This window comes from Eptesicus fuscus, chromosome 20 (assembly GCF_027574615.1).
Source record: "Eptesicus fuscus isolate TK198812 chromosome 20, DD_ASM_mEF_20220401, whole genome shotgun sequence".
Taxonomy (NCBI): Eukaryota; Metazoa; Chordata; class Mammalia; order Chiroptera; family Vespertilionidae; genus Eptesicus; species Eptesicus fuscus.
In genome coordinates, this window is record NC_072492.1 from 48527397 (window position 1) to 48550559 (window position 23163).

Below are 23163 nucleotides of genomic sequence, written 5' to 3' on the forward strand. Positions count from 1 at the left end.
CGGGCGCGGGGCCTTCTGGGATCCGGAAGAGGTCGCCTTTCGGTGCGGAAGTCGGCTCGCTGGAGTCAGCGCCGTGAGCCGCCCCGCGGCTGTGGGAATAAGATGGCGGGGAAGAAGAGCGTCCTGTCTTCTCTGGCAGTTTACGCGGAAGATTCAGAGCCCGAGTCGGACGGCGAGGCTGGAGTGGAGACGGCGGGCAGCGCGGCTGGTGAGGCCCGAGCGGGGGAGGCGGGCGGGGGGAGGGGAGAAGCAGGTGTTCGCTCGGAACGCTGCTCTCCTTGGGGGGCGGGAGGGAAAGCGATGGGCATTGTGCGCCAAGTATCGGGCCCCCGAACCCCACAGCGCGATCCGAACACTCGGTGGGTAAGAATGGGTCCTCTCCTTCCGCTGGTTCGATTATTCTGCTGAAACTTACTGAAAATCTCCGCGCCGGGCATCCTGCTAGGCAGAGGGCTGGACAAAGGGTGGAGAGGGTCCAAGGCTGCGGAAACACTACCCATTCTCTCCGAGCGTGTTTGATGGGAGAGAGGGATGAGTGAAACGTAGGTGGAGGGTTTCTTTTTACTTTGATAACTTTTAACTAGCAATGTGCCTTAGACGCATCTCGGAGCTTTTAAAACATATCTGGTCTTCGTTGCGAGGTTCTGTAGATCTGGGGAAGGATCTGGGCTACAGGGAGAGGGATAAGCAAGGACCCTCGGGATTCCATTATTTTGTGAGTTGTTAAATCCCCTCTGATTTTGTTGCCCTGCTCAGGTTGAGAATCACCATGTTAGGAAGTGGGCACAGATTTACATGGGAGCAGAGAGAGGCATGAGTTACCTAATACAGCTGGGCTTTGGTTTCTTCATCTGGAGAGAGGGGGCTTGGACTAGGTCGGCTCCTCTCTGTTTCGTGTGGTCTTGGCCAGTCAGAAGGTTCTCTGGTGGTTTCCCAGTCATTTGTATTGTTTGGGGGAGGGTATGTGTGTGTGTGTTTTGTCTTGAATGTAGAAAAAGATTGTTTCTCAAGTAGGTATGATTGGGAACCCCTTGGAGTACCCCCGTTCAAGGTCCCGTTCCTAGGGGAGGACACACAAAAATGAGGACGACAGAGTCCTTGTCCTGTATGAGGAGATGAGTTCGCTGGTGCCTGTGATCCAATGTAGACATCACTAGAGGCTCTCAAACAACAGAATCTAGGGCCTGAGGTCATTTAACAGGAGACTCAGGTTCCTTTTTTACCTTAAGATATAATCCTAGTCACTCACATCACCGAACGGTTTTCTTGCATCCCCCCCCCCCACCCCCCAATCTGTTCATTTTTATTTTTTCCCCTCTGTTGAAGAGGAGAAAGGCGGATTGGTATCTGATGCCTATGGAGAGGACGATTTTTCTCGCCTCGGGAATGATGAAGATGGCTATGAGGAAGAGGAGGAGGAGAACAGCAAACAATCGGTAAGTAGCTCTGTTCCCAAATCCAGAGCCGCTCATAGCACCATTCCACTTGTTAGAAACTTTCCGAACTGTTCCAGCAGCGTTCCATTTCATACCTGATGTCGTCCCCTCTCCTCCCACTCTGTTTGGTGTTAATTAAGGAAACTGGGTTGGATATTGGCAGTTCTGTTTGAAAATCAAATTTGTTTTCACCTGGACCATTTTGTATTTATCTTTGAACTTAAAATTTGGGGGGAAAATAGTGAATTATTTTATTTGACCCAGATATCAGTGGGTGTTTTATGTTCATTTTCCCTGTTTAGATCATTTATTCCATTTGCAACAGTATAGTCATTCTAATTGGTGTATCATTTATATCTGCAATCAGCTCTATTATTTTTAATCTTGGTTGGGGCTCATTCAAATCTATCCATTTATTCATAAGATTAGGAAAGAAAATTATTATTGTGTGTGTATCATTTATTCCTTAACTTCTTTCTTGACATTTTACTTGGCACTTTTTATCACAGTGCCGGCTCCGGATCACCAGTCTTGCCTGAAATTTAGTATGCGTGGCTAACAAAAGAGAACTTGTGTCTTTAACTAGAAAGACTTTAGATACACTATCGCATAAGCATCACGAGCCAGAATTTAAGTTTTGGGGAAAAACAAGGATTCCGCTGGTGCTTAGCACAAAAACATACAAAGTTGAATGTGGATATTTGACAACAGCCCTAATTGAAACATTCATTGTACTCTTATCATGTGTTTGAAGACTTTGCTACCTGTTGAGATTTAAATGTTACCATTAAAAATGCTTTCCAAGTTAAACAAAACTGTACTTTGTATTTTATGCTCTTTGGAAGGTATTTTCATGCCCTGAGCCCCACCATCAATGCTAATAATCCAGAATGGACTGAAACTGGTTAGAAAAGTTTTGCAAGTTATGTTCTTTCCCTGACTTTTCTTATGTGCAAACATTCTGGCTATTTTCTTCCATAAATCTGCATAGTGTGTTTGGAAGTGTTACTCCACATTTGCTTTGCTTAGGATTTTCATCATATTTAAGCTTTATTTCATATTTTAGTAAAATCCTTTCATCAAATCCCAATATAGACCTTCTAAAATGTGATTGTATTTGGCTGAGCCACATCTCTGATACTTGTCCTGATTGGATTCGTTTTAAGGAGATTGCATTTAAAACCGTTGGCTCATTTAAAACGCCTTACAGGACAGTGAAATCTCAAACCCATCAGTATAGTTTATTCACGTCTCTCAGGTGATGTGTATGTTAACATCTGGACTGCTGTTTAACGTGGGGGTTAAAATGTAGCTCGATTGAAGAAAAAGTTTCAAATGACACTTAAGTTTTTCCTGGTGGTAAGTTAAAGGACCACACGTTGGGGGGTTCCGGGTAGTGGCGCTGTCTGTGGCCTTGGTTCGCATTCAGGGGCATGGTGGGCCTGCTCTTGGAGGCCAGCGCAGGCTTTGGAGAATGGTGCTTTGTGTGGAGCAGGCCATTTGGATAAGGAGCAAGGCTGGGTAGAACGGTAAAGGCAGTTCTGGGCGAACTTGGCTGGAAGCAGGGCGCACTCACCTGGGACCCAGAAAAGGCTGGGCACTGCTCTGTAGTCATCCCTTTCCCGAGTCATTTGACGCCTGGGCATTTGATGCCTACCTTCCTGGTGTTCATGTTGGTGCAAACAAATGCTACTGGGTTGGACTGCCGGGGTACAGGTGCGTGGGGGTCACGGCACTCTGGCAGTGATCGGTGTCATGGTCTGAGTCAGATTATTTGTGTATATGAAAAGCAAAGAGGAAACCGCTTGTGTTTCTGGTTTTAAGTGATGGATATTTCATTGGGAACAGTATGTCTTTATCCTGTGGGGCCTGACCTTACCCTTTTCTGAAGCATCTTGTGGCCTTGCCTCCACTTTTCTGTTGGCGATTTTTCATCTCGTGTAGACGACGGTACTGCTGGAGTATCTACTTTGAGCTGCTGATGTTCTTTCTCCCCCCAGAACATCTCCTCCTTCAGTTCTGGGTCATATGGAGGGGAGGGGTCTTGGTGGGATGACCCAGGCTAAGTTTGCTCCAACCCCTAGTTGTGCATATGTGAACCCTCAGGCCCGCTCCTTTAAGCTTAATCCTCTAAATTCTTTGTCTTGTAGGAAGATGACGATTCAGAGACTGAAAAACCTGAGGCTGATGACCCAAAGGTACTTGGTGTTGGCTGTGGTGGGTGGCTGGATGCGAATAAGGCATTTTAACATTGTGGCTCAGTTCATATGTCTGGTCAAGGTCCGTCCCGCTGACACACTGTGCAACCATGTGTAAATGTTCTGGGATGAAATCAGTTGCATGAAGAAATCTGGAGGCCACTCGAAGGAGTAAGTCCTGGAGCAGCCTGGACCTCTGGCCTTGTAGGTAGTGCCCCATCTCCAGCTAGAGAGCCTGGAGGCCTGGCTGAGCGCAGCAGCCTCCCTGTGCTCTGCAGAGTCCAGGTGTGCTTTGTGGGTCCCTGCTCCCGCAGGGTCAGATGTGAGGATGTTCCCAGAGTCAGGAAGCACGAAGGGCCGCCTTGTATACTCTGTTCTCTTCAGTTGTCTAGACGTGAAGACGGGCCTGAGAGGGTGAGACAGAATGAGGCCTCTCCCTGCTGTTGGGGGTGCTGAGCCGAATCATTGTTTCCCAGGCTTGTGCCCCTCCACTCGGGGGTAAACCATACAGGATGGTCCCTTGAAACAACATAGTTTCTTATAGTTCATCCAAATAGCAGCTGAGAGTAATTACCACACTCCTTGACTCTGTCGTGATAAAGGTTAAGAGTAGGTTTGCCGTGCTGTGTGCTGAGCATCAGTACAAGTGTACCTGCCAGGGAAACATTCTTTAGGGACAAACTTTTTTTTTTCCCCCCAAAGAGAAAAAAGGCTGATTCCATCACTCTGGGCCTGGGGAATAGGGACCAAGTTTTGTGACTAAAAACTGCTTTAAACCAGCTGAGGCTGGCACACCCCCTCCAAGAGCATGCCCATCCCTTTCTTTCCCCACAGGCCTGCATCTCCTAAACTCTGAGGGTCCCCACGAGACTTGCAACCAGGGGAGCAGTGGGCAGTGTCACCTTGTCGCAGGCTAACCCCTGAATCGGTCTCCAAGGCCCCCTTTCCTCTGACTTCCCAGTGAGCCAGAGCAGCCCGCCTGGGCTCTCCTGTGGCTGCTTCTGTCTTAAGCCCCTCCTGTTTCCCTGTCTCCGGCTTTAACAAATGCACTCTCAAATACTAAAAGCAAAAAAACAAAAGCCCAGCGGAGGCCTGTAAGGTGATTTAGTGGAACTTAGGAAAATTATACCCAGTTAGGACCTAAAGTAGCATATTTGAAAATACAGCATCAGTTGTTCCAACTTTGAACTGACTCTGTGATTGGATAGGACTTTGTGCAGGCACTGAAGTCAACCCATGAAAGGCTGGGGATGATGCAGAGAAGAAAACACTTTACCAAGAAGTGTTGGCATCAGCAGGAGAAACAAGGTATCCTAGGGACCGCAGACGCAGGCTCCTTTCTGTGCTGGGGAGGAGCCCAGGCCTTCTCGTCAAGCAGTGCTGGCGAGAGAGTAGGCTGTGGCCTGGAAGGAAGGGAGAGCTCCCTTGGGCTGGCAGAAGAAAGTGGTTAGTAATGTTAGTATTTGGCTTCTGTCTTAGTTTTTGGGGTGTGTGGGCCTTTGGGCTCCCCAATAGGGACAGGAATTGTTTCTTTATGCGTGGTCCTTGGCAGGAGTCTTTCTGTGCCCGATTTCCTTATAGGGCCCTGACTTCCTCGCTAGCCTGCCATCAGCTCTTCCTGAGGGGGCCTCCACTCAAACCCCTCTCAACCCTCCCTCTGTTCTGGCACATTTAAGCTTTATTTCAATTGATATTTAACAATGTTTTTGTATGCTAAACCTTTGTTTTCAAACTAGAGGCCTGATGCACAGAATTCGTGCAAGGGGCTCGGCCCTCACAGCCGTGGCGGCTTGCCTCGGCCCTTGCAGCCAGAGCTTCATCTTTAAGGTCGCCCGGCTGTCCAGTCTAATTAGCATATTACACTTTTATTATTATAGATGTTTCTGCCTTAAGTATGTGACATTTCTAACAATAGGATGTCATTTATTTTGCTAACAAGTGGATTGATGTCACATTTGTCTTTTCCACTAGATGGCACTCCTTCCTACTTTGGCTTTTAAAGATCTGCTTTTGGTTTTTTGCTGTGGCAGCTCTCAGAACATTTTGGCTCCTTTACATACACAATTAAAAGTTAGGATCCCATAGAGCTTTTCTTCATTTTGGCTTTGTCTGTTGACAGTTTCTGAGCAGTTAAAACAGAGGAAAATGTTAAATATTTATTTTAAAATAACAAGCCTATTTAACATAAATAACATTCTTATGGAAAATTACTATTTCCGAAATTTAAAAAAAGTTAGTACAAAGAGAGGAATCGTTTTACTATTTTACAAGTTTCCTTGGTGTCTAAAGTCTAGCTTAGTAGACAGCTAGGTTCTCGTCACTGCTGCATTCAGTCTGTTGCAGTCTGCTGTTTAGGTTGAAGTATTTGAAGAAACTGTCTTCACACAGACAGGTCGTTTGAAAGAGAAGTATTTTAATAGATACTCGGGTACTTGTGGATTTTCTCCTCTGATGCTTGATCAAAGCTCAGCAAGCAGTCATTTTCTAAAGGTTAATTGGTTGCCATGTGGAACGGGAAGCCCAAGTAATGAACTTTTGTACTCTGCTGCATTAAAACCACGGTCTCTCTTGCACTTGGATCGGCCCTTTCCCCAGGCACGGTACCACATCATCGGACACTGGCGATTTGGAAGGTGGTTCACTGAGTTACGCAGATCTCCTCGATGCTGACACATTTGCTTCTATAGTAGCCCCCCAAATCATATTTGACAGTGACATTACTGACCTCGGCAGACAGGCCATTGAGTGTTAGGGAGCTGGCTTGCTCACAGCGGGGAGGACACATTTCCCCAGATTCTAGCTTTTGCTGGAGAGCTGGGATGTTATCATTGCCAAGAAGTACTCTCAGTGTTCCTGGAAGTGACAGGCTTGGCTTTTGAGGAAATGGCGGCCAAACTCCCGCCTCGGAGTGACCGTAGTTTGTCAGTCATTCTTTCAGGTAAAATGGTGTTCTGGGGAGAAAGCCGCTAGGTCAGCTTGGAACGCAAATAACCACATTGGGTGCTTGTCCCTCGATGTCCAAGTTCATGCACAGCTCTCGTCATCATACAAAATGCTAAAAAAAAAACAAAAAAACTAAAGCGTCAAGGACATGCAGAAGTGAAATGGGCTTTTTTTTTTTTTTTTTTTTTTTTTAACTGAGAGTATGATTCCTGCTAGAATTTGGTGCTGCTGCCTTGATTTGTTCTAAAGGGCCAACAAGTTGACCCACCATTGCTCCTGTAAATGTCACCACGGTGAAACAGGTAAATGTCTTCATGTTATGAAAATACTTTCGGCCTTGCAGACCTCCCGGGGTCCACAGCTCAACTTTGAGAATCACTGTTCTTCACAAACAAGATCTTGGGTGGGTAATATAACATAACGGTGATAACTGCATTCATTGCTCTGCATGTGTCCATGAAGCTGCTGATACCCTTAAGGGGCCTTGAGCTGCCTGGGGCCAGTAGAGCCCCCAGAGGAAGAGGAAATGGCCCAGGTGGTGGGGAGAAGGTAAAGCCCTGGGGTTAGAGACCTGGTTTGAATTCCAGCTGTCCTTGGGGAAGTCCCCTCACCTCAGTGTTTCTCATCTGCAAAATGGGCATCATGATCAAATCGGCCTCGTTTGTCTTACAAGGCGTAACTAAGTAAAATGTAAAGAAATACTTAGCTCCATAGTGTCTGGCATGTCTGTGTTCAGTAGTGTTAGGTACAACGACCAGTACTCCTCTGCTCCCTCCCCAGGTGGTCACTCGTGTCGTTGAGGCGTTTTTTGGAATATTGAATTCCGCATTTAAACTGGAGTACACTCAGAGGAGCGAAAGCTTCAAGGTGAGGGGACTTAAAACCACATCATGTGAGGACAAGTGAAGGAGCTGGGAGGGGGAAGATGGGGAAGAGCTGGTCGCTCTGTCTGCTGTTTGGAGGTCCGGTGAGGGAAGGGAGGCGGCGGCCACATGAAGCGAAGCGTAGAATTACACGGCAGATGTTCACTGTCGTCTAGAACGATGAACTTTCTGTTATCTCTAGCCAAAAGTGGGTCGAGCTGCTTCTGGAGGTAGTGAGCTCCCTGTTCCTGGACCTCTCTGACAGGTTGAAGAAACCACTTGTCCACTGTGTCCTAAAAGAAATGTGTGGGCTGGGGCTGGACCAAACCCCCAGAGGGTTTCCTGGGGAAAGACCAGCATTGTGGATGAGCAAAGCTGAGTGTCCCCTGACTTCCTTCTTCCCACTCTGATGTTTGGGGTTACCAACGAGTGCAAAGTCCCATATTTGGGGGTTTGAGTAAGAAATGACAACTCCACACCACCTCTCAGGGGAGCCTTTGGTCCTGATCCATCGGCCTGGGGTGTCAGGGATGCTGGGGTGGCTCTGGGTTTCCTGAGTTGGCCCTGAACTAGAAATGGAGGCTGGAGGAGGTGGCCGAGCGTTCCACGGAAGCAGAATGCTTTGGCACCTCTGGCCGTCATATGTCTTCTCTCACTTCAACTTTCTGGTCTTACCTCTTTAGTAAGCAGCCGACTCCGATGTTCTGATTACTGAACAGAAGGTGGCGCTGCTGTCCCAGGAAAAGCAGACAAGACAAGGAAGCCTGGTCCAGCTCCTCACCTCAGGGGCAGGGTGCCTGCTGGCTTAAGTGTTTCCTGCATCTGTTTGCCCTTGGCACACCAGCTTCCCTTTTCACACTCTCCTTTGTCCGGGCTTTACCTCGGTTGCCCTGGAACATTTTCCCTTGTTTATTTTTTTCTCCTGCGCACAATTCCTGTGGATGAAGGTATTTCCACTCACTTACTGCCCCTGACACACCCTTCCTTTGAAAACAAACACGGGCATCAAGGGCCTGGCTCAAGATAGCTGGAGTGGCCCGTCCAGCTACCTGGGTGGGCTCGGGGCTCCCCGAGGTGCTGTGTTAAGGCTGCGACCCAGGGAAAGAATCCTCCTGGCCCAAGGAGCTAACATCTGTCAAAACAAAACTGTCTCGGGTCAAGGAGGTGGCACATGGTGTGAGAACAATTGTTCCAGCATTTTTTAAAAGGCGTGTATAACCCCAGTTAAAAGAAAACATTTAAAAAGTCCTGTAGGCCCAAAAGTCATGCAGAAATGTGGAGTTCAGAGCTTGGAGCCAGTCTCGTGAACTTGGAGTCGGAAGGCCTGGGTCAAGTGTGGGTGTGGCCTCCCTGCAGCTGTGGACCACAGGCCCACGACGTAACCTGCGCTCGCTGTCTGTGGAGCCAGGGCTCCGGGCCCCCTTTGCCAGCTGACCGTGGCGGCGGCACGGGAAGATGTGAACGTGCTCTGGACAGTCTGACCTCCAGTATCTGCTGTGGGTTTGAGACAATGGGGCCACGTGTTACCAGATTAAGGAAACGTGTAAAATGCAGTTGTTAGCATTTCTTAGCCTTTCGACCCAATCTCCCGCCCTCATCCTGTGGGTCAGAAGTTGCCACGTTTCTTGGTTCCCGGCACCCTCGGGGATTTTGCACAGAACTCCTAGACCCAAAAACCCCTAAATTCTGCTCCGGTAACTGGCTCCCACAGTCAGCATTACTGTCCACACCTCAGGAGCCGCTGGGAACAAATGGTCCGCACGTTTGTGCAGAATCTGACAGATGCCGAGTAGCGCTCTGTTTCCCTGGACATTGTTAAATGTCACGGCACTTTTGTGAGTTCGCTGTGGCACCCTGGGGTGCCTTGGTGGGCGGTTTGGGAACTGTATGGCAGTTTGTTTTAGAGTTCTATAGTGGCGGAGCTTGTAGAGTTCTCACCCTACCCAGCAGGCCTGGCCAGCCAGGGGATGGGCCTCTGCCTCGGCGGCCGTACAAACCTGAATTTCCCATAAGGTCGGGTGCTTCGGCTGCCATGTCATTAGTGGACTCCGAGTCCAGATGAAGGATTTGTGTTGGGCAGAACTGACCCAGCAGTACTATTGGTCTTTTAAAGTCTCAGAATCAAAGATCTGGAATCTGAGGACTGCCCGAGGAGCTTGTCTCCCAGGAATTTGCTGTTGATGTACTGATTTTCGGAAGAGCTTTCAGGAGCCTGCCAGCAGTTGCGACATGTCAGGTGGAAATCTTACATCTTTGTTGACCGTGTCAGGAAAGAGGCTGCAGGCGTGTGCCAGCTTCTGCAGGGTCACCGAGCCGGTGTGGGCTGCGTGCGCTGCGAGCTGCTTGCTGAGCTGCAGGACCCGAAAGCAGAAAGGGCGACGCTGAGGCTTTAAACACTCAGCTGAGCCCTGACCGGTTTGGCTCAGTGGATAGAGTGTCCGCCTGTAGACTGAAGGGCACGGGTTCGATTCCGGTCAAGGGCATGTACCTTGGTTGCGGGCACATCCCCAGTAGGGGGTGTGCAGGAGGCAGCTGATCGATGTTTCTCTCTCATCGATGTTTCTAACTCTATCCCTCTCCCTTCCTCTCTGTAAAAAGTCAAAATACATTTTTTTAAAAATAAACACTCAGCTTAGGGTTCTGTTCAGCCAGAAGGACGCTTTGGGGGGCACGTTGCGTGGTGTGGCGTGGAAGCCGAGTCCCTTTCCAGCCTTTGAAAATGGCTATGTGCCTCTGCGCGGGGAGCTTCTGGGGGACCCTCACTCGGGGGGTGTTTTACTGAGAGCTGTTGTACAGGCTGTGACAGCAAAGGTTGTCTGTCGGAACTTCCACTTGGACTTTTCCTTAGAGGTCTTTGACTTGGAAAGGGTTATGTGGCCCTTTTTTCTGGTGTTAACCTGTGGGGTTTGTTTTGTTTTGTTTAAATACCTTTGACGGAAGAACGGTCCTCTCTATCGGGGAAGGTCGTCCTCTTCACCCGAGCGTGGAGAGACGAGCGTGGAGAGACGCACTGGGCGCGGTGAGGGAGGGAGGGGCAGCCGAGTCAACCCCAGCAATCAGTGGGGTGACAGACGGTCCCAGTCAGATCACCCTCGCATCCTGGTTTGTTTTTATATCGCACATATTTTATTGTCAAATAATTCTTATAGCAAGATTGACTGTTTACAAAAGGAAGAAGCCTCCTAATTCCACAGTCCTCACAGTGCAGTCATCTGTTCTCACATCCTTCTGTTTGCCGAATAGCGAGTGTGTATTTTCTATCCAGCTTTGTTTCCATGTGTATTTTAAACCTCTTCAGTGTTGCTGCAGTCTGGGTAACTTAACATAATGACACGAATGAACAATTGAAAACGAAACACTTAAGAATTGTGTGATATGTGAGGCATATCTCAATAAAACTGCCCAGAAAAAAATTATTTTAATTTTTTAAATACTTCCATAGGAGGAAGTATTTAAAAGCTGAAGTTGAAATCTACCAACTTTTGTTCTAATACTGATACCAGTCATTAGCAGCACAATCTCCCACATCCATTTCTTTCCTATTTTCAGCCAGCGTGGGTAAAGCCCAGAATTAGTACACTGGTGTAGAGACTGAGTGTGTTGTTGTGGCTGTTACTGACTAAAGTGCTGTGTGGGTCGTGTCTTTCCAACGAGATTCTCAGAGACAGGAAACGTGCCCTGCTCTTGACATGGGTCAGAAGAAACAACAACTCCTTTAAAACTTGAGTTCTCATTGGAAGTGCCCATGATTGTTCTCCCAGTAAGGGAGAAGGGCTTAGTAGAAGCTGGGGTTGGGTAGCATTTTTTCTGACACCCCCAGGAAGTCTCTAAGCGTAGGACAAGGGTGGCGGCACCCACTGTTTATATGATTAAGTCTTGTGGGCCAGCCCTTCCATTCAAGTCACCTCAGACATTACTCATTGGGGCATCATAGAATCTTGAGCTGTTTCGCCTGATCCTTAGAGTTAAAAGGTAATAAATTTGGCCCTGGCCTGTGTGGCTCAGTTGGTTGTGCGTCATCCTGTGCACCGAAGGGTTGATGGTTCACCTCCTGGTCAGGGCAAATGCCCGGATTGCGGGCTGGTCCCTAGTAGGGGGTATGCAGGAGACAGCTGATTGAGGTTTCCCTCTCACACCAGTGTTTCTCTCTCTCCCTCTTCCTTCCTCTCTCTCTAAACATCAGTTTAAAAAGCTGTTTTTTAAAAAGGTAATAACTTGGGCCGACTTCCCCTTAAGTTGAAGGTTGAACCCCTGCTTTGCTCTGTGGCTGGCTGTGGCGTCTTCCTGAAGACCCTTTCCCTCCTCGGTCTGTGATGTTGGCTTCCCCAACGGTTGAACCAAGGGCTTCACAGAAACTGTTATTCTCTGCAGCCTCCTGGTCCAGAGGGAGGAGGTGAGACATCGGAAGGTGGTATCCCTGGGCTTGGGAGTCCGACAAACACAGGTCTGGATTTTGGCGTGGTCCTTTGCCTCCGTTTCTTACTCATCTGTAAAATGGACATACTGAGGTCTGCCTCGTTGAGTTTAAGTGCTGGTTATTAAAAACTTGCAGTGTGACTCACCTAGGACCGGAAAAGGAAATGGCCCTTGACCTTTCTGGATTGGGAGCCATCCGATCTGAACTTCTCGCTGGATGTTGCCATGCGGCCTTTGAACTGTTGAGGCTGATGCCAAGCCTGCTTAGCCTTTGGCATTTCCTTTCTCTCACCAAAGCGAATGGCCTTCTTTAGACTCACTTTTAACAAGGCCAGGGTTGCCCTTGCAGAAGTGGGTGACATGACATTTCTGTGCTGGGAGAACTTACCCACCCAGGCTGGCCTCTGCCGGGGTGTCTGGGTGGTGAGCTGAGCTGAGCAGCCGACAGGACAGAGGTGGGGCCGCTGTGGGAGTCGTTCCTTTGTCGTTCAGGCTGAAGAAATCCAAGCGAGGTCCTTTGTCTTGCCATCTTCCAAAGGAGGCCTGGCGACATCTTAAGCTGAGCACTGCTGGTAGACACCTGTCATTGCTGGAAGTTGTCACATGCCAAGGGGACGAATGACCATTATTCTCCCTCTGACACCCCCTCCACCCCCCGCCCTTGGCTCCCTCGCAGCCAGCAGGGCCTTCTTGATCGCACTTGCTCCAAGTCAGCTGGAGCTCAGATTCCCAAAAGCCCCACCCGCTCCTGCATGGGCTGGTCCTGTAGCCAGAAGGAGCCGTGCCTGCCCAGGCTGCCCGCCCCCTCGCCCTGCAAGCCCCAGCACTGTTCCTTCCCTGTGGGCCCAGATGCCACAGATTGCTAACCGAGGTGTGGCTGCCCCTCCTTCCCGGTTGGGATTTATCTCTTTGGAATTATGTGATGCAGAAAGCAAGCTGTCTGTCCTCAGGGAGTCCTGCTCTCCCCTCTTGGTTCTGTGTTTTTCATTTTTTGTTTTGTTTTGGAATATTTTTATTTATTTTTACTTCTGTATAAATGTCACTAATTGATAGGTACTTTTTATGATTGCTACTCAGATGAGATCATGATGATTTAAAAAGGAACAAAGCAGAATATTATTTGATTCCTAAGTTATCAGTTGGGCAGCCCCCTCTCAGAAATGGAGTTATTACTTGAAAATTATAAGTGGATTGGTTGTCTGAAACTTGGAATATATTTTCTAATATAAACAACACCCTTTAAAAAAAGATTAGATGCCCTGGCCAGTGTGGCTGAGTTGGTTGAGCGTCATCCTGTGCACCAAAGGCCACCGGTTCAATTCTCAGGCAGGGCACCTGCCCAGGTTGTGGGTTCAGTCCCCAGTCAGGGTTCGTACGGGAGGCAGCCAGTGTTTCTCTTACATTGATGTTTCTCTCTCTGTGTGTGTCTCTCTCTCAATCTCTAAGAAAGCAATAAAACCCTAGCCCCGTGGTAGGCACACTGCGGCTCGTGAGCCACATGCGGCTCTTTGGCCCCTTGAGTGTGGCTCTTCCACAAAATACCACGGCCTGGGCGAGTCTATTCTGAAGAAGTGGCGTTAGAAGAAGTTTAAGTTTAGCCGAAACCGGTTTGGCTCAGTGGATAGAGCGTCGGCCTGCGGACTCAAAGGTCCCGGGTTCGATTCCGGTCAAGGGCATGTACCTTGGTTGCGGGCACATCCCCAGTAGGGGTTGTGCAAGAGGCAGCTGATCGATGTTTCTCTCTCATCGATGTTTCTAACTCTCTATCCCTCTCTCTTCCTCTCTGTAAAAAATCAATAAAATTAAAAAAAAAAACCATTCTTTGTGTTATCTCTACTCTTAACCCTTTAAAAAAAAAAAAAAAAAAAAGAAGTTTAAGTTTAAAAAATTTGACTCTCAAAAGAAATTTCAATCGTTGTACTGTTGATATTTGGCTCTGTTGACTAATGAGTTTGCCAACCACTGCCCTAGCCGGTTCAGCTCAATGGATAGAGTGTCAGCCTACAGACTGAAGAGTTCTAGGTTCGATTCCAGCCAAGGGAACATGCCTGGGTTGCAGGCTCGATCCCCAGTAGAGGGTGTGCAGGAGGCAGCCAATCAATTATTCTCTCTCATCATTAATGTTTCTATCTCTCTCCCTCTCCTCTCTGAAATCAATAAAAACATATTTTTTAAAAAACCAATAAAAACATTTTTTTTAAAAAGTAGATAGCAAAGGGCATTCAATCAATACTTATTTTTACCCTTGACACAGCTGAGATGTGTTGTACTTGCTGTAAACAATATTATTATAAAATAGTACTAAATAAAATGGACAATGAAATTTGAAAACAAAAATCCTCTTAAGATCTAAACTTATCAGCAGCCATGGAATGGTTCTAAAAAAACATATGTTCTGGCCTGGCAAGTGTGGCTTAGTGGTTGAGTGTCATCCCATGCACCAAGAGGTCACCATCAGAGCACATGCCTGAGGCAGCAAATCGATGTCTCTCTCTCCCTCTCCCCCTCAAAAAAAAAAATCAATTTTTAAAAAGTAGGCTCCTAAAGAACAATGTTCCTTCTTAAAGAGCATTCACACAAATGGTATCATACCTCAACCAAAACAAACTAAATGTCACACATAATGCGGTAAGATGCAAGTGTGTGCAGGAAGGGTATACACAGTTATTTTTGAAAAGGCGCGTGGGATCCTTGAGGCACATGGGGGCTGTATCTATAGCTGTAATAGCTGATTACCGAAGGAGGAAGGAGGCTAGAGGAGGAAGAGAGGAGAAGAAAAGGAGAGGAGAGAAAGCTGAAGTATTTTTAAATGCTTATATTTAACAGCATTAATACACTTGATACAAAATTGGCAATGCAGTATAGTTAATGACATAAATCACAGGAGAATTAGAGGCTTTCTTTGAGAAGTACTCGTAGTATTCTCTGGAGTCTAGACTGTTGGTCTGGGATGGCATTTGGAAGTCGGGTGGCAGAGTCTCCCCTTTGGAAATGCTCCGACCAGAGCTGTGCGTTTACATTGAAGTCTGGCTGGTCCCTGGGGTCAGCGCTGTGCTGAGCAGTGCGGGCTTTGTTGCAGCAGATCGTTCAGATAGAGAAAGAGACCGTTTCCTCCCATCTCCCTGCCTTTTCTTCGGCTACCGGGCCAGTTCCAGAGCTGGCTTCATTTGTTTTGGCAGGCGCCCCGTTAACCCTTTCCTGTAGAGACCTCCTCTGCTTGGGGAGCTGAGCCTTCCCGTCAGGACCCTGGGATTGAAGGCGGTTCATTGAATCTAAAGTAGCCCCACCGACTTCCGCCCATTTTTCTGTAAATCGAGTGTTTCCATCCCAGGCAGGCAGCAGGCCATGGCAGTGGCCCGTCCTGGCCAACAGGATACAACTGAAGGAAATGTGCTGGTGACGGGCTTTCTCCGGCGCTCTCCGGTGCATGTGGTGAAACAGCCCACGCAGCGTCTGCCATGGGGCCGTCCCCGCAGCGTGGTCTTGGTGACTTCCTTGGAGCCTTGGGGTTACTGACAGCTCTCCATCCTGTCTGTCAGGCTACAGTAATTTTGTTCTGGAGCTTGGAGGTAAAGGTTCCAGAATTTTTACTTTTTTATATATATATATATGTGTGTGTGTGTGTATATATATATATATATATATATATATATATATACACATATATATACATATGTATATATATATAAATTATTGATTTCAGAGAGGAAGGGAGAAAGAGAAAAACATCAATGATGAGAGAATCACCGATTAGCTGCCTCCTGCACATTCCCCCACTGGGGATCCAGCCCAAACATGGGCATATGCCTTGACCAGGAATCAGGCTGACCTCCCTGGTTCATAGGTCAATGCTCAACCACTGAGCCACACCAGCCAGGCCAATTTCTGCTTTCTTGGCAACATGAAGGGACTCACATCTCAGAAAACTGTCTTGACTGTCATTTTGATGCCTTCCCAGGCCCATCAGTGGCTTCTGAAGCAGCAGTATTGTGCCCACAACTTCATGGGTTATTGTGAGAATTAAAGTGCTTAGCGTCATGCCTGCAATTATTCCCCTAGGTTGAGCTTTGTCTATATTACATCCCCAGTGTTTGGCCATTGCCTGGTCCATAGTAAATGCTCAATAATTATTTGTGGAGTAGATAAGTGAGTTAACTATATAATAATTCTGTCTTTTTGTTTTAGGATTAGGAGTAGCAGGCTTGATGTATGTTTTTTTCCAGTTCAGTATTGATACCTCTCCCTTCCTTCTGCCTGTCCCCTATCAGCCTTTATTGCCAGTCCAGCCCCTTCATTAGTCCTCTTCTGCCGCCTCCCTTTCTGATACTGAGTCCGCACCGTGAGAGTAGCAATGGACTTGAACAGTTTGGAGTCTGGGGAGATCAAAGTTCTGCTCTGTAGCTGAAGCTGGCTATGAAATCCTAAGCTAGCCCAGCCAGTGTGGCTCAGTGGTTGAGCATTGACCTACAAACCAATAAGTCACAGATTCCTGGTCAGGGCACATGCCCAGGATTCAGGCTCAATCCCTAGTAGAAGTCGTGCAAGAGGCAGTTGATCAGTGATTTTCTCTCATCGTTGATGTTTCTCTCTCTCTCCCTTTCCCTTCGTCTCTGAAATCAATAAAAAAGATAATTTAAGAATAAAAAGAGAGAAACCAAGATGGCGGCATAGGTGAAACACCTAACCTGCAGCCGGGCACAACAATTTCAAAGGCACAACTAGAGGTCAGAACGGACATCGTCCAGAACCACAGGAGAGCTGGCGGACTGAAATGCCCACAGCTGGGGGGAAGGAGAGGGCCACGGGGACAATCGGGGGAGCCGTAAAAGCCTGAGGTATGGAGAAACTGGCGGAGACACGAGCGCGCGCGCCTGCGGGGAGGATGGAGCCGGAGAGGAGGGGGCGGCTGACGGCCTGGCCGGCGTTCACTGGCAGGAAGGAGATAAAGGCTCCGGAGTGCGCTAAGCGCCGGCTCCGACTGCACTGAGCGCCAGTTCCGGGCGAAACCCTGGGAAGTCAGGCGCAGGCTGGGGGAATGAATCTGGGCTGTGGGGCGCAGGCACAGAGGAGCGGGGGAAGGCAGAGCTCCAGAGGCGCGCACGGGAAGGGGCGCAAAGGACGGACTGTTGCCTGCGCCACTGAACTGCCCTAGCGGGAAGGAGACATAAGCTCAGGACCGTGCTGAACCCCAGTTCCGACTGCACTGAACCCCAGTTCCGGGCGAAACCCTGGGAGCCAGGCACACGCTGGGGGAATGAATTTGGGCTGTGGTGGCGGAGGCACAGAGAAGCGGCGGCTCCAGACTCGCGCACTGGAAGGTGCGCAGAGGACGGACTTTTGCCTGCGCCACTGGGTGGCCCTGCTGGGAAGGAGACAGGGACGCCAGACTGCGCTGAGACCCAGTTCCAACTGCACTGAAACCCAGTTCCAGGCGAGAATCTGGGAGTCCAGATTCATTAGGGGAGGGACTGGACTGTTTGGCAGTGGGCGAAACTCCAGGGCACGTTTCTCTCAGAGGTGTTTGCAAGGAATACAGAGGGACACAGACACAGGAGCCTCATAGGGCGGGGCTGACAGGAAGCCAAGGTTGTAGGCTCCACCCTGTAGCTCCGCCCCAGCCAAGCTGAGCAGAAGCTTTTTCCCGCTGAGTGCCTCAGGTAGTGGCTGACCCACACTGCATTGGAGACCCAGAAACGAGGGCATCTAGTGGTTGTTGGGAGATGACACCAGATTTCAATCACTTGCATAAGGGAGGCATTCTAGAGGCAGACTCAGTGAGCGCCAAGGCATTGCTGCATCAAGACCCGGCCCACAAACATGTCTCCTGCACAGCAACTCTTCCTATATGGACAAAGAGGGTCCTCACGGCCAATTGGCCTGGAGGACAATTCCTCCCAGTGACACCAACAACAATCAAGACTTAACTGTACAAAGGAGGACCAAGATGGAGACATAGGGCGGCAGCCTGATCGTTGCCTACCACAACAATATTGAGACTACGACGGGAGAGCAGAGCAGACACCAGCCAGAAAGACCGGGGGGCTGGCTGAGCAGATGCTCTACAACTAGAATAAAAGAGAGGGGTACGCAGGATGATGCTGATGCCGGTGACCCAAAGTCCACACTTTAAGAACTATGGCTCAGGCGACACAATGGTGGCCTGGAACGTGCTCGGCGCAGTTCCCCCGGCGGTCTCCGGCTGAGGGAACGGCTCCACTCGCTGCCGAGCACGGACAGACGAGCCCCTGGGAGACATGGGGTGGGAGACTCCGTGCTTGCTGACCTCCGAGTCCTTCAAGAATCTCAATGCCCCGAAGTGGCCAGGTGCGCACGCTCAGCGACTGGCCACCGTTGCAGACCCAAGGGCCGACGCAGCGACACCGGACCAGCCCACCGCCAGGCACCGGGCACACCGGAGCCTTGCCGAGCCCGCCGCCCAACGAGTTCTGCAGCAGCCGCCCTGGAGCTCTGAGAAAATGACCGAAGGAATTGCTGAGAGGGAATTGACCAACAGGAATTGGGATCAAGAAGACGAAACCCCGCTGAGACCCAGTCCAGGCGAGCCTGCGAGCCTCTGGGCTCAGATGTGGTCACACGCCTCTGGGTCTAGGTGAGGCCTCACGCCCCTGGGTTTGGGTGAGGCCACACGCCCCTGGGTCCAGGTGAAGCTGGATTCCGGGTTCGGGTGAGGCCATGTGCCCCTGGGTCCGGGCGAATCTGAACCCTGGGTCCGGGTGAGGCCGTGGGCCCCTGGATCCGGGTAAGACTGGGTCCCGAGTACGGGTGAGGCCGTGAGCCCCTGGATCCGGGTGAGACCACGCGACCAAGGGTCTGAGAGAGGTAACGCGCCCCTGAGTCCGGGTGGCTTCGTGCACCTAGGTCCAGGTGAGGCCACGTGCCCCTGGGTCTGGGGGAGGCCAGGCGTCCCTGGGTCCGGGTGAGACCGTGTGTCCCTGGATCCGGGTGAGGCCTCGTGCGCCTAGGCCCGGGTGAGGCCACGTGCCCCTGGGTCTGGGGGAGGCCAGGCGTCCCTGGGTCCGGGTGAGACCGTGTGTCCCTGGATCCGGGTGAGGCCTCGTGCGCCTAGGCCCGGGTGAGGCCACGTGCCCCTGGGTCTGGGGGAGGCCAGGCGTCCCTGGGTCCGGGTGAGACCATGTGTCCCTGGATCCGGGTGAGGCCGCGTGCACCTAGACCCGGGTGAGCCCAAGTGGCCCTGGGTCTGGGAGAGGCCAAGCGTCCCTGGGTCCGGGTGAGACCATGTGTCCCAGGATCCGGGTGAGGCCTCGTGCACCTAGGCCCGGGTGAGCCCAAGTGGCCCTGGGTCTGGGAGAGGCCAAGCGTCCCTGGGTCCGGGTGAGACCATGTGTCCCTGGATCCGGGTGAGGCCGCGTGCACCTAGGCCCGGGTGAGCCCAAGTGGCCCTGGGTCTGGGAGAGGCCAAGCGTCCCTGGGTCCGGGTGCGACCATGTGTCCCTGGATCCGGATGAGGCCTCGTGCACCTTGGCCCGGGTGAGCCCAAGTGGCCCTGGGTCTGGGAGAGGCCAAGCGTCCCTGGGTCCGGGTGAGACCATGTGTCCCAGGATCCGGGTGAGGCCTCGTGCACCTAGGCCTGGGTGAGCCCAAGTGGCCCTGGGTCTGGGAGAGGCCAAGCGTCCCTCGGTCCGGGTGAGACCATGTGTCCCTGGATCCGGGTGAGGACTCGTGCACCTAGGCCCGGGTGAGCCCAAGTGGCCCTGGGTCTGGGAGAGGCCAAGCGTCCCTGGGACCGGGTGAGACCATGTGTCCCTGGATCCGGGTGAGGCCGCGTGCACCTAGGCCCGGGTGAGCCCAAGTGGCCCTGGGTCTGGGAGAGGCCAAGCGTCCCTGGGTCCGGGTGCGACCATGTGTCCCTGGATCCGGATGAGGCCTCGTGCACCTAGGCCCGGGTGAGCCCAAGTGGCCCTGGGTCTGGGAGAGGCCAAGCGTCCCTCGGTCCGGGTGAGACCATGTGTCCCTGGATCCGGGTGAGGCCTCGTGCACCTAGGCCCGGGTGAGCCCAAGTGGCCCTGGGTCTGGGAGAGGCCAAGTGTCCCTGGATCCGGGTGAGACCATGTGTCCCTGGATCCGGATGAGGCCTCGTGCACCTAGGCCCGGGTGAGCCCAAGTGGCCCTGGGTCTGGGAGAGGCCAAGCGTCCCTGGGTCCGGGTGAGACCATGTGTCCCAGGATCCGGGTGAGGCCTCGTGCACCTAGGCCCGGGTGAGCCCAAGTGGCCCTGGGTCTGGGAGAGGCCAAGCGTCCCTCGGTCCGGGTGAGACCATGTGTCCCTGGATCCGGGTGAGGCCTCGTGCACCTAGGCCCGGGTGAGCCCAAGTGGCCCTGGGTCTGGGAGAGGCCAAGCGTCCCTGGGTCCGGGTGAGACCATGTGTCCCTGGATCCGGGTGAGGCCGCGTGCACCTAGGCCCGGGTGAGCCCAAGTGGCCCTGGGTCTGGGAGAGGCCAAGCGTCCCTGGGTCCGGGTGCGACCATGTGTCCCTGGATCCGGATGAGGCCTCGTGCACCTAGGCCCGGGTGAGCCCAAGTGGCCCTGGGTCTGGGAGAGGCCAAGCGTCCCTCGGTCCGGGTGAGACCATGTGTCCCTGGATCCGGGTGAGGCCTCGTGCACCTAGGCCCGGGTGAGCCCAAGTGGCCCTGGGTCTGGGAGAGGCCAAGCGTCCCTGGGTCCGGGTGAGACCATGTGTCCCTGGATCCGGATGAGGCCTCGTGCACCTAGGCCCGGGTGAGCCCAAGTGGCCCTGGGTCTGGGAGAGGCCAAGCGTCCCTGGGTCCGGGTGAGACCATGTGTCCCTGGATCCGGGGGAGGCCTCGTACACCTAGGCCCGGGTGAGCCCTAGTGGCCCTGGGTCTGGGAGAGGCCAAGCGTCCCTGGGTCCGGGTGCGACCATGTGTCCCTGGATCCGGATGAGGCCTCGTGCACCCAGGCCCGGGTGAGGCCACGTGCCCCTGGGTCTGGGAGAGGCCAAGCGTCCCTGGGTACGGGTGAAGCCAGATCCTGGGTCCGGGTGAGGCCGTGCGCCCCTGGATCCATCCGGGTGAGGCTGGGTCCCAGGCCCGGGTGAGACCACGCGCCCCTTCGGTATGGGTGAGGCCACGTGCCCCTTAGTCCGTTTGACGCCATGCCCCTGGGTTCGGCCGAGACCAAACCAGAGGGAATCGGACCTCCATTACCACCATTTGTCCACCATCCAGAGCTGAGGGGTCAGTGCTGACATGTACACATAAGGAACTACTGGACATTGAAATTGGGTCTCAAAAGAACTGTTGGTCCAGGGGGAAGCTCGCTACAGATTGATTCATTTGCCTGTCAGCATAACTATTATTGCTCGTCTCACATTCAGTTCTTATTAGTATATATCTAGTGACATATGATCTCGCTCATCTAGGGGAAATGATGAACAACATAGACTGAGGAACAAGAACAGAACCAGAAGCAAGGAGGCATCGATCGGACTATCGGGCCTCAGAGGGAGGATAGGGGAGGGTAGGGGGAGGGTGGGGGGAGGGGGAGAGTTCAACCAAAGGACCTGTATGCAGGCATATAAGCCTATCCAACAGTTAAGTTCAACAGGGGATTGGGGCATGCGTGGGGAGAGGGGTGGGATGGGAATGGGGGGATGAGGACAAATATGTGACACCTTAATCAATAAAGAAATTTAAAAAAAAATAAAAAAAAAAAAAAAAAAAAAAAAAAGAATAAAAAGAAATGCTAAACTGGACTGAAGAAAATCTGACCACTGGCCGGCTAGAAAGGGCTGTGTGTGCGGATGTGTTTGAGTGTGTGTGCCTGTGGCGGGACGGGGAGTCAATGTTCGAGCACCTGCTTGGGCAGGGCACTGACTGACTGCAGGTGCTGGGGCCACCACGGTAAATGGGACAGGGAGTGCAGGGTGGGGCGCTGTCCTCGTTGGCTGAGCTGGGTGGGGTAATAGAAGGCTTCCTTCAGAGTTCTGAAGTCTGAATGGGGCTTACTAGGAGGAGACCGGAGGGGAGATGTTCCAGGGAGCAGGCTTTGTGAGCACACACACACCCCAGCTAGCACCCTGCGGGAGGAGGAGGCTGAAGTGGTCACAGGGAGTCCCCCAGGGCCTGGGCCACAGCCAGGATGGAGGATGGTTTATAAGCAGGTGGTCTGCTCCGGAAGTGAGGTGTAGGCAGCCCCAGGTCTGAGCACGTGAGGGTTGGAAGGCACTGTTTACTAATCTCCCTCTCCAGCTGCCTCCTACTTGGGAGACTCTGATGACATCACCCAACAGAGAAAACGTGCAGTCTGTGGCCTTCTCCCCCTGGGGGCGGGGGTGGGGCTGCCTTTTGCCCTCTGTGCCTAGGCTTTCTCTGTGCCTAAGGCTCCCAAGGCTGAGGAGCTAGGCTTGGCACAGCCCAGTGGAGCTGCCTGAGGCTGGTTGCTTTGTCTCAGTTGGACCCTGGACCTTTGAGTGTGCTCTGTGGGGCAGGTTCCAGGAAGGACTGGTGAATCATTGGCTGCAAATAACCCTCCCTCCCTCCCTCTGCTGGGCCTGCCCTGAGTCCATCCTCGAGTCCATCCTCGCAGCTCACAGCCTGGCCCGCTTCATGGGGCGTGTCATTTCCACCCCGTCCTCTGCCTTAGCCTCAGTGGCCGCTGGACTTCGTATTCTCTGCAGGGCGACCAAGTCCACGTTCTGTCCTTCCTGAACAGGAGGCCCCTGCTGGGAATGCTGCATTCTTACAAGTCTCAGACACGATTGATTGAGAACCAAAGTCTAGCGGGTTCGAATCCGTGCTCTCCAGGGACAGCAGGCCTGCTGCACAGCCTCGCGCCTGTGGGCTCGGGCTGCCTGGGGAGGCTGGCGGGCGGACAGACGAGGGGCCTGCCTCCGAGTTTGGTTTCTCCGGCGGTTCAGTGCTCTCGCTCCTCGTCCTCTTGGCTTCTTAGGAGGCGGTGGGCTTTGTTTGGTTTTTCCTGGTGTCTGAGTTGGACTTGAACTGTAGCTGAGGCCGTTTACCTGGTCTTTCTCCAGGAGCTGCGAGGTGAGGCGCTTTGTTTTCACCTTCCTCGTGAACTGGGAAAGCCCTCAGCCCCCGTGCGTCTGAAGGGCGCGGCTCGGTGTCCAGGTCTGTCCAGGTCTCGGCCCATCCCTCCCAGCTGACGCAGACACTCGTGTTGTGGTAGGCCTCCAGACTGAGTTCAGACTTTGACCAACGGCAGTATCTCCCTGCAGGCCGCGAGGTGGATTCCTCCAGTCCAGGTCTGTCCCTGCGCGTACAAGTCAAGACAGGTGTCCCTGTGCAT

At 51.9% G+C, this 23163-nt stretch overlaps 1 protein-coding gene across 2 annotated transcripts in view; it reads left to right on the plus strand.

Annotated features, from left to right (window-relative positions):
• Positions 1-17: 17 nt before the first annotated feature.
• The window catches only part of SAP30BP (SAP30 binding protein), a 37641-nt gene continuing 14495 nt past the window's right edge, over positions 18-23163 (plus strand). Inside the window, exons 1-4 of one of the 2 annotated variants that reach the window (XM_028130575.2) lie at positions 18-208; positions 1327-1436; positions 3587-3634; positions 7358-7444. In XM_028130575.2, the coding sequence (XP_027986376.1) occupies positions 103-208; positions 1327-1436; positions 3587-3634; positions 7358-7444 (351 nt within the window). In that variant the 5' untranslated portion in view covers positions 18-102. The remainder of the gene's footprint in view (positions 209-1326; positions 1437-3586; positions 3635-7357; positions 7445-23163) is intronic. The other variant, XM_008155056.3, reaches the window with a different exon arrangement.